The sequence below is a fragment of the Scleropages formosus genome, chromosome 5 (assembly GCF_900964775.1).
Source record: "Scleropages formosus chromosome 5, fSclFor1.1, whole genome shotgun sequence".
NCBI classification, from domain to species: Eukaryota; Metazoa; Chordata; class Actinopteri; order Osteoglossiformes; family Osteoglossidae; genus Scleropages; species Scleropages formosus.
In genome coordinates this window covers 21,009,120-21,023,774 of record NC_041810.1, presented here as the reverse complement: position 1 = coordinate 21,023,774, position 14,655 = coordinate 21,009,120, and the positions used below count along the sequence as shown (strand labels likewise).

General features: G+C 42.4%; 1 protein-coding gene across 2 annotated transcripts in view; it reads right to left on the bottom strand.

Moving 5' to 3' along the window:
- LOC108921125 (metabotropic glutamate receptor 3-like) overlaps positions 1-14,397 on the bottom strand; it is a 28,899-nt gene extending 14,502 nt beyond the window's left edge. Inside the window, exons 1-4 of one of the 2 annotated variants that reach the window (XM_018730428.2) lie at positions 13,391-13,460; positions 12,503-12,631; positions 5,639-5,702; positions 2,154-2,765 (exon numbers count right to left, since the gene is read on the bottom strand). In XM_018730428.2, the coding sequence (XP_018585944.2) occupies positions 2,154-2,654 (501 nt within the window). In that variant the 5' untranslated portion in view covers positions 2,655-2,765; positions 5,639-5,702; positions 12,503-12,631; positions 13,391-13,460. Of the gene's footprint in view, positions 1-2,153; positions 2,766-5,638; positions 5,703-12,502; positions 12,632-13,390; positions 13,461-14,200 lie in introns of those variants that run through there. The other variant, XM_018730429.2, reaches the window with a different exon arrangement.
- Positions 14,398-14,655: the final 258 nt, after the last annotated feature.

Genomic DNA, 14,655 nt, shown 5'->3' with positions numbered 1-14,655 from the left:
ACAATGGATTTACATGAACTTGTAAGACTTATTATGCTTTACAGAGAGCATTCCATACTCTGTGAAGAACAGGGTTAGGGCCTTTGCAGGGTAATATGACTAAATCATATAAGCACTTTGAAATTGGACCATAGATGTTTTTTTGCTTGGTATTTCTTCAATTAGTTCACTTTTTTACAGAGCTCTTACGGTATGAGCACACGCACTACCCAGTGGTACCGAAGCCCTGTGGGTTATCACATGACTGAGTCCTGACAATTATTATAAGGAAGGACTCAAAAAAGGTTGATAGTGAAAGTAAAGGAAATCAAAACCTATGAATTAAAAACCTAAGGCCAGTCCTGTAATGAACTGGCACCCTGTTCATATTGTGCCCTGCATCACACCTTGTGCTTCCGGGCCAGACTCTGGACCACTGTGGCCCTAACTGGATGTGCAGTTAGAGAAACTGGAAAATGGAAAATGGTAATCTACAAGTGTAATCTTTATGTTTAAACCATAAAATGTTATGCAAACTATCGTCATCCATGAGCATTTTACTATGCCCGATTCAGCACCAAATAATTAAAGCATGCTCTACACTCTGAAGAAAGGTCTTCTCGGAAGTACAACAATAAAGTCGGCCCACTCTTGCACCCACAGCTGCCTGCGGAGAGCAGGGGAAAACAACAGTAAACATCATCTGAGGAGAATAATGGCTAATTGTTCGTGATGAAAGATGCGTGAGGGACAACAAGGGCTATTTAACAGAAGAGTCTGCTCAGGTCAGGATTAACTTGACGCACCACCAGCAATGGGGTTTCCATGTCTTGAATAGTGAAAAGATTAGGGATCCAAAAGGAGATAAAATGTGGAGGGGGGGTCCTTTGTGCTGGTACAGCGATGGGAATGTGGGGATTTTATGCAAAACTATGCAAATTCCACCCTCCCCCATACAACTGCACTCATTACCCCCTCCCTGCTGTGCTGCTGCAAGAGATACTAGAAAGCAGCAGCATGTAGCACAGTAATGATGGAGGTAAGAAAGAGCCAGTTTTGGAGAACAGGACTGGGACGTGGGAGTGGTGGGGCTACGTGGGGGAAACGGACGGACGGTGGTGAGTAAACACTTGCCTATGCAGCGCTAGTGAATAATGCACCAGTCAGTTTGTAGTTTGTGGAGTAAAGGTCCCATGTCGTCGCACAACTGAGCTGAGCTCTTAGGAGGCCTGGGCAAGAAGTAAGTAGGTCACTGTCATTACTGTCCGCTAACCGGTAATGAGATTCAGATCTTATTACCAGGCATTTTTACAATTTCAAAACAATTCCCAGAGGATACCAAACCTGTTTGGATTAATGTCACAGTACAAGGGGAGAAAGCTGAACTTTAACGCACAACCTGAGTTAAACATGGGTAGTCCTTGAATGACAAAATACGCAACTCGTGATCACTCGGACTTGCCTTTAATTTTACTGTACCATTTTCGAGTACCAACGTTTTCTCGTTGAATAATGTCTAACAACGACCGTTCCATCTACCATACAATAAATTCAACGCACCACATTTCTTATCGACTCAGTCAGTATGTCTATCAGCAATTACATTTTGTTCAAAATTTTTTTCTTCTGATTCACTTCAAGTTTCAATTTTATTTAAAATGGCTAATAAGCAAAAACAGTGAGTATTCTGGTGCTGCTGAAGAGAAAATGTGTAAAAAAAAACATTTAGAAATGAAAGTGAAAATAATAGCACAGCATGAAATATAGTTATAATTCTGTTCTACCATTACTCTATATTATTATTATTATTATTATTATTATTATTATTATTATTATTATTATTATTATTATTATATGCTGGCAGTATTTTAGCACAAATAGTGTGTGAAATTTGTGAAAAAAATATAGCAAATAGCTTTATGGAGCTTCCATGCATGCTAATTGCTCATATATCCGTATGGTTCATATAAGGGGAATTTCGACATGACAGAATTGACTCGACTTGCCACGGGGCTCTTAGAAAGGAGTCCCATTGTAAGCTGGGGACCATAAGTATAAGATATAATGATGACACTGCTCAGATGATCTGCAATGATTTTATATAGCATTATTTTGTATCATTTTTAAAGCACAGTTATATGGATGTTGTGAGCGTCACAGTGCTGTGCCATTACCTGTATGGAGACACTGCTGTAGGAGCCCCCGATGACTCCGGCTATGGCCAGCGGGCTGTTGTCCTGCAGGGCATATGACCCGTCAGGGCAGATGAACTCGGTGTCATCCACCTTGGTGAGCGAGGCCCTGACGAACTCCAGCGCCTGTTCCAGGGCATAGGTGTCACGTGAGCAGGTGTCCAGAATATGCACACCTAGCACCACGCCGGGCAGCAGTGCTGGGTCTCGGTTGATCTCATCGATGGCAAACAACATGGCTTCCAAGCGCTGGATCCCACGACCCTCGTTGATGCGGCCGCACTCGTCCATGCCGGCACCCTTCTCGTGGACCGGGAACAGCCCACCTAAGACCAGGTCGCCATCGATCTTGATCTCCTTCCTGGCAAAACTGGAGTCACCATGTGATAGAAGGGGCCCACTGGACAGTGCTACCAGGAGCAGCGTCTGAAGGTGTGGTGGCATTGCTGAGAGAAGGGAAGAGGCTTGTGGGATGTTAGGCATTAAAGGGCATCAGGGCAGGGTCAACTTCCGCATAGCCTTCGTGGAAGAGCTACTGAGTGTCCTGTCCGGGAAAACATGGAGGATGGAGATGCATGGGCTTCCACTGGAGACCTACAAGACAGTGAATCAACATCAGTCAAGGGTGACACTAAAGAGAAGAGGAGAGGAAAGGAACTACTTTCAATTCCACATTAGTTATTGCACCAGATTAAACGGTAAAACTGTTAACCCCCAAAGTTAAAGCACTATTGAGTGAGACTGGAGAGTGAGGTGGAGCTATGCAAGCTACTTCTGTGGAGTCTAAATCCAACATCCAGTACTGTAGTTTGGTTTTGCTACAATAGCAAAATCTTTGTGGCATGAAAGCCTACCAGGCAAACCTTTGTTTAAACCTATAAGCAGCATTAATGTTGTTTCGCTCTTAAAATGATGACTGCCCTTACATCGGATTGTACAGCTGCGTAAGCACCAAGTAGGTATCCGAACCAAACGCGTGTTGTTGTTACCAGGGTAAAACTCCAGCCCAGCCATAGCAGTCTGATAACATCTGGGTTGCATACACTGCTTTGAGATCTCTTCCATTCCTAAAATAAATATTTCGACTTTCTCTGTCGCATTTTACATAAGGCCCGCGGTAGCCAGTGGCGATGCAGGGATAAATGGGCTGAGATCAAAGGCTGTAGTATGCTTTGTGTTTTCATCTGGAAACCTGGCAAAGCTGCCTTAATCCCACTTCTTTTCATAGATCGTCTGATTGGGGATGCATTGGTGCGCCGCAACATCTCTTCCGTCTTCATCGTGTCTGTTTTGCTAGACTGGTGATTCTGTACTGAGGATAAACAAAACTTTATTGAGAAAGATGCATGATATATATTTACAGGGAATGAATGGAACATTGGGTTTATATTGCAACCGAGGGGTAACACTGTACTCTACTGTGATTCCACACTGAGACCCAAGGCTATGCCGCCCAGAGGGCACTCAGGGATAAACTGCATTAGGCATAAAAGAAGGAACTTTTCCTGCATTAAATATAAACCCAAACGGACACTAACACATCCAATTAGACCGACATCTTGTACAGGACTGCATAAGATACAAAAGCAGAGAAAAATGTTGTGTCGCTAGCCGTTGCTCAGAAGCGCCTCTGGGAAAGTTCTGATTTTACAAGAAGCTGTGGGAACATAAACTGTAGGCACTGCGGACACTGCAAAGTACTCTTGCATTAGCTCAGCTTTTGTATGAACTCGGATTGTGCCGCGTTACTAACTTGAAAGCTTTTTAAAGCCCAGTCCTGACTTGATTCACTTGAGAAAACCACAGACAACAGAGATCGGTGACAACATCAAATCATTAAAATGTTTTGATCATCTTGACAAGTCATTGTCCCGAACCACTTGATATTTTATATAGGATCATATAGTGTAAGTCATTTTGCTTTAAAGCATCAAACCACTGTTTTCATCATTAACACCCAAAAAAGTCAAGGTATCTGACCCATGAATTCATGCTGAGTGCCTTTATTTAATTTAATATCAAGATACAAAAGTATTCCAGGCTACACAACACATAATTCAGCTTTGCTCTTCTTGAAAAATAATTATTTATTTTGGCATGCGGAACCTTGCATCAGCTTGATTGGAATTAAATACCCTCTGCGCCCCAGGGTTAAAAAAATGTGTTGCGTTTCTGCTCTCGGTGCTGGCCTGCATTGCATGTTAATGAACATGCTTTCTGTTTTCAGAGAAGTCTTCTGTCATTGTTCTGTCGCCCATCGCCCGTTTCTCATTTGCCAACAAGCACACTTGTGGTATGCATGTACATGTTGCTGCTAATGGAGCAGCGTATCCACAGCAACATATACATATCACGGGGGCATCTGCCGTTGTTAAAAAAAGTGATGGGGCATTATATTTTAATGACATCAAACCCTTCAATCCGCATGTTTAAAACAACATATGTGAAGGCAGACCCCGAATGAGACAAAGCACACTTTCGTTTGGGTGGGCTTCCCCTTCCCTTGATGTAAGTTTCCCCTTGGATGAGCACTGGGAGGTCTCAGAGGAGCAAAACTGTAATATATACCAAAGGACACATGAAATAAGATATTACAAAACTAATTCATTGCCCATGCATTGTTTAAAATGACATCTTGAGGGACGCTGGACTTGGCTCTCTGGGGTATTGCAGTCAAGGAGCTTTTATAATGAATGCGGAACCTCTGTTCCATATTCTGAGAACACTTCATACACACTGTACATCCTGTTCAACGAGCTGGGTAAGCAGCTCCGTTCTGCTGCGCTGTAGCACATTTCACGTATGGTTAACCATGCAGTTCAGACACAAGATCTTGAATTTTCAGATCATTCTGACATATGCCAACTATATAAACAAGATCTATTTCCACCCTTGGACGTAATTGTAGAAGACGTGTTCTTCGTGCCCTGCTAAGCCTTCTTGACCACAGCCTGTTCTCATTGCAGTGGTTTTCTTTTGAAAATAGTTTCCTATCATAGTTCTGTGTCCTTTTCAAGAGAAGCTGGCATCTAATGAACGAAACAACTCTCAGCGGATGTGATTATATAATTAAAAATTTTGAACAAACTTCATTCCAAGACCGCAAGGTTAATTATTGCCTCAAATACATTAGTGGTCATGGTTGTGTAAACCAGAAATAAAGCAGCTGTAAGAAAGTTTAGAAGGCTGTTAAGATTAATATTTTGTTGCTCAAACAGATCAAATACTATTTATTTCATTTTATTTAATAGTGAGACAGATGGGATGAAGCCTATCACATATACAGTATATTAGACAATTTCAGATGTTCATGCCTATAAAACAAGAAAAAGTACTGCTGTGTTAGGAGAGAAAGAAAACTCATTATATGCCTAGTGAGCATAGAAATAAAACCAATTGATCCAAACAATAATAAGGCAATAATATCATAGAACAATCTGAAATGTGGAGCTGTATACATAATTTACCTGACCAAACAGTTGAATTGTCAAGTTAGCACGTCCTGCTGCATGTCATGATCACCAGAGAAACCTGGAAGAACAGGAAAGAGTCAGCATACATGTTTAAATAGTACATTTTTACCACAAGAGCTTTATTTCCTATTATTTATTTAATACATTGATTATTTATTTTCTTTGCTTCCTATGATACATCCTACATACATGAAATGCCTGACAGCCCCATAAAAAAGCAACAATGAAACAAATGAGAGCAACTTATCCAGGAGTGCTAGGAGGACAGTTTAATTTGATTCTTAGCGGGCACTCTGGAAGATCTTCAGAAGTGTATTGAGCTACCTTGGGGCAGGACATTGGTACGGCACCCTTAAAACTGAGAAGCTTCCGGAATTCCACTGAAAGCACCTGCACGAATGGGTCAAAGCATGCTGGCCTTGTAAAGTTATTTCAGTCTTGGAAGCACTCTGGACACAAATGTTTTTTAAGTAAAATAATAAAAATATACGTACAATATTGCCTGAAGCATCTCCAAGATCAAAATCTGCCCCCTGCTTAGTCTGAGTTCAGATAAAGGTCACTTTGGTAAGATATGTAGTCCACAAAAAATGAATTATGGACACCAAACCTTCCTTTGCACGGTTTTTCCTTTTTGTTTTTTAAATCACACTTATAAGTGGAATTGAACAGATTCATTATAAAAAAAATAAAACATTTAACCAAGACAATGAATTTACTTTTCACTGGAGATGAAATCTATTCTTCATCATGCGTTAATGGGAGCCACTATGAATCCTAATGCACCAATCTACATTAATTAGAATTACATGTGTAAGCTTTAGAATATATTAAAAAAATTAAGTGGTAATTAGAAGAATGTCTAATAAAAATGCCTTGCATTTAGTGACTCGCAATACACTGAGTGCAGAACACTTGCTCATTAATACTTCTTTTTTAGACATCCTGAGATTCCTTGACTTTCTTTGATGATTTTTAGTGTAACTTGTCAAGTACATCCAAAAAATGTGCCAAGTATATTTCCTTTGTCTCCCATATTTCTATTCTGTTGCTGGATTCACTAATGAAGTGCCAAAAGACAGAACACTGATGCATTAGTGTGGTACTTCAGCATATCATCTGAAGGCTTGTTGGTTCAAATCCCACAAGGGAACTTGCTATTATTCCCTTGCTGAAAGGAGCCTTACTTGCACTGATGCTGTAAAACAGTTGATAAAGGCAAGAAATTGCAATGAGAAGCTGATCCAGCATAAAAGCCACAAAAGTGCTAAAAGTCTGTCTGTATACATGTTTATGTTTGAACATCGCTTTGTACACTTGGCCACTTTGACAGTGTGAAGAGCAGGGACATGAACCATCCTTTGAGCCACTCTGCTGTTTCCTTGCCTTTTTGCAGGGTTCAGGCTGTGACTGAACTGACACAGCCAGGCCTTACACGGCTCCGTCACTCGTCTCACACACACACAGAGCGGACACTTTTCAGTGGAACACGCAAATGGATGGATGCCCTGGTAGTGTGAATGTTACAATTTCCGTGATACAATGCGCTCACTTAACACAGCCTTTTAGGACAGTTACATGAAAAAGAATAAAGAAATCCTGAGGCTCTCTGAAATTGAATGCACTATAGAAGAAGGCTCTTCATTTAGGCAAAAGAAAATTGCCATTTGCGATAGTGATTACAGAGGGCTTTTTTGGCAGCCAAGATGCTTATTTGACAGTGGGAGATAAGTCAGTTCCTTTCACGGGACAGTGCTAGATATTATTTCATACAAAAAATATGCAAAAAAATCCAGTGACAAAGTGGTTGAGGCTCTGATATGGAGGTGCAGTTATTTCACACAGGTAAATGTACAATCTGAAACTGCACTTTTCAAACTGCTATGCAGTGGATTTCTAGCAGCTTTGGAAAAACCTATGGGTAATAAACTCGCAATATATTTATACATGTAGTCTACCAAGTTGAAGCCATTCTCTAATCGTGATAAAAACCACATATTTTAAATGTGAACCCTTATTTTCAACTTATCACCTGTCTGCCTATGTTCTGTGAGCAGAATTTTAAAAAATTTAAAATTGCTTATTTAAACCAGTCTATCAGTTCTTATTTAAATATGCCGCCTGAAAGATTACATAGCACGTCTAGGACAGAGATTCTGAGCAAATAAAAAATAAATAAATAAGCAAAAACTTATCTGATGCTCCCGGATCTCGGCACTGGAACTCACAAATGGAGAGCTACTATTAAATATTCATAAATCAGTTCTTACAGCAGTTTTGAAATGCCATTGGTTTGTAAATAGGGTGCGACGGGAGAGGGAACTAAAATGCTTGTTTTGTGCTTTAGAATAGGTGTCAAAACTGGTGTCGGTGCAGCGCTTCGGAGTACGAAACGATGAGGCCTGCGACAGTTTCTTCCTGCATGGTAAGGGGCAAATCGCAAAGCCTCTTTTAAAGTGAAGCCGAGCTAGTGAGGGTATCTCAGCCCGCGACCAAAGGGAGCGAAATCAGCGGTTCCTTAAGCACTCCCAAATTTGGCAAACGCACACATAACCCGCTCACCAAGTGCATTGTGGGCTAATTAGGGATTTGTTTGCCAGACATTTAAAGGTTAGCTGCTCTGACGTCAGGAAAGAAGCTATTGATCAAATGTCCATCAGTAAATACAATGGATAATGTAAAAATTAATTTATACTTGTTAGTTGAAATAATATAGGATCTAGTAAGAATGAATTAGACCTGTAGAAACATTATTTGGGGATAACGGTCTAGATTTGCTTTTTATGCGGATGTGGTGATTAAAGCAGCAGGAGGTCGACACTAAAACAAAGAAACACCCAAAGGACAACGATGTGATGTTCTCACAGTTCGGACCTCTACGGAGCGAAGCCCTGAAAATGTTCCACATCTCTCGCGAACTGGAGATGTGTTTCAATTAGGATTTGTAAGCAAACTTCTAAATGGGCCCAAGGGAGCTGTCCTGGCCCTCTAAGAGATGCTGAAAGTGCAAGGATGGGAAAAGAGATTAGCCTGGGACCTTCTAACTAGATAACAGCTCTAAGGCGTAACAAGCCAAATTGAGGAACCTTATTTTGAACTTCTTGACTGTGCAGTTACTTGCAAATAGGCCATTAAACTGCATGGTTACAAAAGCACCAAAAGCCTCATGGGAAATGCTATCACTATCCGATGTATTATGGTTTTCCTGCATGCAATAATCATGCAGATAAACAATTTCGATACAACGGTAACTGATATATACCGTGCTGAAGTGTTTTGAACATAGTACACATTTCCATGATAGAAAAAACAATTTATGGGGAGGGTGAAAGGATGGATGAGCTTGACTGGCAGATGGAGATGATCAAGCACACAACTGCTGGAAGAAGAATGAAGCTTGCCAATGATGGAGCAGCAGGGGGGCTAGAAGATACAGCTTCTGCCTTGCACTTCAAGGATTCAGGTTCGAATCCCTCCTCCTACTCTATTGTCCTTGAGCAAGTACTTACTCCAAATTACTCCAGTAAAAATTACCCAGCTGTCAAAATGGATAAATCATTGAAAGTAGGTTAACACTATGACTCATTTTGGAGGAAAGAGTTGTATAAATAAGCAAATAAATAAATGTAGAACGCCAGTATATTACAGTGCAAAAGCCAGTTTTCAAATAGCGTCCCCTTATGGAATGCAGGATGTTCTAGAATGCTATCCCATTCTGGAACCCTATGCCAGACTGATATAATGACAGAAAATGATGACAGTAACATTTAAAATGCTGAATTTGATTATTCTAGCAATGCATTTTGAGCTCTGACTAGTACGTGATTTTGTGTCTGGCTCAAAGGGCTGGAATTTGTTCAATTGCTGGCTGGACTGGCGTGAAGAACCAAGGCGCAGAGACAAAAGACAACCTCATTTCCTACTTCTTTCTTGAGCTCAGAAAAGCCACAGGTGGGGCAACCTTCGAGGACAGAAAACGAATGAAACGCTTCACTGTGTTTTTATGTGTTCTCTGCAACTGCCCTGTTAAGTTGCAGTTGATTAAGAAATACTAATCCTAAATAGTTTTTTTGCTTCTCTTGCCCTCAGCTGATAGACCTTTTAATTGCAACACCAGACCTTGCAACCCTTTTCAATGTAAGACTGGCATGCAGAGTGAAAGAGAACTATAGACAAAATGTCACACATTGAATCTCAGCAAGATAAGATGGGGATTAACTCACTGACATGCACTGTTTGGGTGTAAAGAATTCCATCATCTCAGCAGGACCCTACTGTAGTATGCAATGTGATTGCGCCACTAAATCTTGTTATATATATTACATTTGTAAGACACTTTGTTGAAGTCCAACCTACAATGGATAAACAACAAAATGACAAAAAAGGCTTTGGATCCAGTCCTACTTCTCTTTAGTATGAAGCCGTATTCAATTCCTCATTAACTTATTTTCATGCTGATGTGTACTATACTGGTGACTGGTGTTTTGCCTTTGACCGACACTACAGAACCCCACTCAGTGGGGCACAGGTGCTCCCGCATTGGAGACGAACCCTCCAAGTGGTCATGCTGTGTGCTTCTCCGATGGGCTCTACATGGTCTCTGTACGTGGTGATAGGTGCCGCTCCATAATTTATCAAGCAGCTCCCTTTCCACAGAGGAAACAGTCACTGCTGAGTCTCTGTTCTGCCATTTAAAAGCATCTGGCTTAAGGAAGCTACAGTGCGATTTGAGCGCTACGCTCACTGACCAAGTCCTCTGCGAGGTATCCACAGAATTTGTCGACATGGCCTTGTGACTTGGAAGTTGCAGCTTTCAATTGCAGTCGCTCTTCCGCTTCTTGTCTGGGACCTATGAGGAAGGTGCTCACCCTGAACTACTCATTCGAAAACATCAATGGGCAAAAAACTGTAATTTTTTCACCGAGGATGTATGGCAGGAGATAAGAATCCAGTTACCCATCTGTTTACAGATTTTACCATTAGTGTCTACTTGTACTGATGAGTGAAAAAAAACAAACATAGAATTGTACTTTCTGACTTTCAGTAAATATGAGGGCAGGTTTAGTCTTAGTATATCCCATAAGTTTTATGTGGTGACAGGGTTCGACACGGTTTTTGGCTTTATCCATGGCGTCAGCAGAGCGACTGCTTTGCTGTGCTGCTTTATGTTATCTATTGAAATAAACATGTCTGTTTTTATGTGATTTGGTGACAATTTTGCATTAATGGTTGACACTTCAGGGGATCAGGAACACGTAAAACACGTGTTGAGTTACACGTATTGAGACTAACTGTGATTGTGTCGATGAGTTATGGAATTCACCTTAGAAAGGGTTTTTCAGAAACAGATTACCTTTCTAAAGTATGAGAAGGCTGTATAATTAAAAAAACAGCTTATATGGTGATTGCTGCTTTGTAGCTCACTGTCTGTCCCCAGTCTGGCCAAACGTACCCAAAAACTGTCATTCTTGTTCCAAAAAAGTGCTGGTCTTTAATAGGAAACATCAGTAAAGCAGGTGAGCGGCTGCCTGCTGCTATGCGGGCAGACGTGAGTGAAGATCTTCAAGGGGACAAAAGGCTCATAGTGTCCCTGGTATGCATCCCTCATGTGGAAGTGATATTCATGACCATAATCTCTTATCCTGACCACCTTCTATGCCTTAAAATTCAACTATTGTATCCTTTCATGTCTCCATCCACAGGCGTCCATCCAATTTCAGTCATCGCTCATCCAGTTAAGGCTGCAGCGTATCTATTTATACGGCAGTTCTGTAACAGGCACCGTTCCCAAGGCCGCACAGCGGTTTCCCTCCTGGGAAGGAACCTGCAACGATGAGCTTCTGAAAAGTGTGATTCCACTAGAGAAAGCTCTACACCAGTGACCCCAGATGCACAATCAGGCAAAACCAGGGAGGCAAGGCACTGATGCAAAATACCTGTAGCTAAATGCACACAAGGATCATTTGTCAAGTAGCTGGTGCCTGGACGATTATGGAAAGCTCGCCTGGGGCCAGAACACCATGTTTAAACTGCACGGTGCGGATACATCTAAAAGACAGCAGCTCTCGAATGGCGAGCAGCTGTACTGCAGCTCTGCTCCACATGCCGTTGTCAGGGTGGAGATGGCCGGTGCAGGAGCCCGACCTGTTTATCTCTCCGAAGGCCACCCCACACACATCATTTCTGACAGATAAGCCGTCCGGGACGAGATGGGATGCGTGGCACGAGTTCCCATAACAAGGGCCCATTAGTAGCGGCGATTCTGATTCATGTGTGAGGCTCGTTTCAATGACATGCCACCTTGAGTCCTGCTTCATTTGCTGGATGCAATCTCTCCGATGGGCCGTTGAACTTGGAGCACGCAAGGTGTTTGGCAGCATTGCGCCCGTGAACGTTTCTATGGCCCGGAGTGCAAGAGAAATGATTCTCCTTTTAGATACACAGCGCGGTGGCAAACAGGGCTGCATCAGAATTAATACAGTATTTGCAGCTGATAACATAGCTCTGCAGATGTGTTCAGCACCCACATGATGTCATGAGACTCTCTGAAACATTCAAACAGTGTCTCAAAAATTAAGTCAAGGAAAAGAGTTTGAATATTAAGCACAAATGAGACGTGTTTAATATTACAATGAAAACTGTTAAAAAAAAAAAAAGATCCCTGTGCTCATTCAAAGAATCACTGCAGAGCGTACAGTTTAGATATCTCACCTCACATTTTGCCACAAAAGAGCCGTCAGTCTTCCCGGCATTAAAGCAAAACACTTTTAATGGAAACCGTGTTTGCCCTGTTTTACTGTGAACGATGAGCAACAGCCTATGTTTTCAACATACAGACACGTTATGCTTTACACTTACTGCGTGCCAAACTGTCTCTTCACATCTTTTGGTATTTCTCCGTAAGAAATGTTCACACCTTTTTCTCTTCTTGTAGAAACGTGAGGAATACAGGATGAGATGGAAATGCCTGTTCTCTTGATCTGGCTCCTTTAAGATAAAGAAAATCCTAATAAGAGGCAAGAAGAATGTCCTGCTTTAATCCACTTCTAGTTTATCACCCTCACTGAGATTTGAAACCTCATGATGTAAAGCGATGGTGTAAAGACTTAACACGTAAATATCACCACCTCCAAACGGCATGAGAAATCAGCATTATAATTCTTGGCAGATACTGTGCCGGCATAAATAATGTATCATTATCATACACTGAGGAAACACTCAGGTGCTTCTGCATCTCAAATACATCTGAAAATGTGACACTGCGAGTGTCTAACAAAGAGTAATATTTCTGATAAGTTACCCAAAAAATGAGAAATGCTCGACTCTTTGTTTTTTTTTTTGCTCTTGTCAATATAAAGCAGCAGTCAAATTTGAACTTTGAAGATGGGCAAAAAGATGAATTGCTGGGATATGGATGATAAAGTGAACTTGCTCTTAAAGGCTTTGCACCACGGTGCCTCCAAATTCTCGGTTGTGTTTTCAGTGTCTGTTCACTCTTTGGAGATACACTACAGACAATAATCAATATCAGTCAATATCAATCATCAGTCATGATCGCCCTCTGACTCCTCACTTATCATGGTAAATCATACAATTTTACAATGATTTATCCATCAGTGCAGCACGATATTCTTACTGTATCACTTCAGGGTAAGTACCGTGACCAAAGGTGCTGCAACAGGAGTGGGATCTGAACCAGGAACCTTCAGATGCAAGACAAGAGTCGCACCGAAACGCAGCCCTTACCTCGAGCACTACACCAGCACCTGCTCATTGAGGGGTCTCACAGAAGACTTTTGCTGTCAGAGAGACGTTTGCCGATGGGTTATGACGAACGAGAGCAGAACCGATGGCCACATTCACGGCGCGAAACCCGGTACCAGGCTCCCGCTCATGGGCTTCAATGAACCCAATGTGAGGCGTGTCAAAGGGTCAGCGCCCTTGGCGTCCGAGAGCAAGCGTACAACATCCGAGGGAACACGCGAGCGACAGAGCAATCTGCTCTTTGACATCCCAGCTTGCGAAGCCAGCTGAGGAACCTGCTGGAGCAGCCAGGTCCTGCTACATGACAATTTTAGTGAAAGAGTAGAAACACGAGTAATTCTAGGAGTGGAGTTACTCTGCTCCTCTCTTCCTCGCAGCTTATGTAACACCCAAATAATCTTCCCCCTGTTTCGCGCCCAACAACAACTACACCGGCAGCAGCTCCTGAAAGCTGTGCGCCACACAGACGAGCATCACCTTCCTTCAGGTAGGTAAGACGTGCACGCGAGGCGCCTCCTGGCTGCACGTGCAGCGCGCGCCTTTCCCTTGGCATCGTCGCGCGACGTTTGGGCGCGTTGGTTTGCCGGAGTCGGATGGATAAAGTAAAGTGACGATAGGAGATGCGCGAAAACACGAGGAGCGACCGCGTCCCTCTCGTTCCCTCAACTTGTACCATCGTCACTCAGCTCGCGCTCGATCGATTCCCGCACAATTGATTCTCCTCCTCCTATGCTATGCGAGTTTAACTCCTTAAAAAAAACTCTCGACGATTGTTTGAAAGATCTCACTCACACTTGACTTGCCTCGAATGGACGTTAATCCTCAGGAGAAGTCTTCCATCCAATGCCCAAGGTTTTTTTTAATTTTTAATTTTTTAAAAAATTTAAACTCTTGTGCTAGATGATAGATGCTGCTCAGTTTTGCAGTCCTTGCTTTTCTCCAAGCCCTCACTCCACGATGCACACACACACACACACACACACATACACACGGACGCCGCGCGCTCACACTCCGCTGACGGCTGCGATGAAAACAGTCCCGAGCGGACGGCGGCGCGCGCCGAAGGATGCTTCTGTCTCCTAGCAACAGTCGTCCGTCCTGCAGGGATGCCGCATTTTCATTGGCTCACGGCGAACACATCTTCGCCTCCCAGCCCTAAAACGCGCTTCGGTGTGTTTTTTACCATCTTGCACGTTTTCACCATTAACTTAAACCTCGTATGAAAGAAAAGATCACGACACTCCACG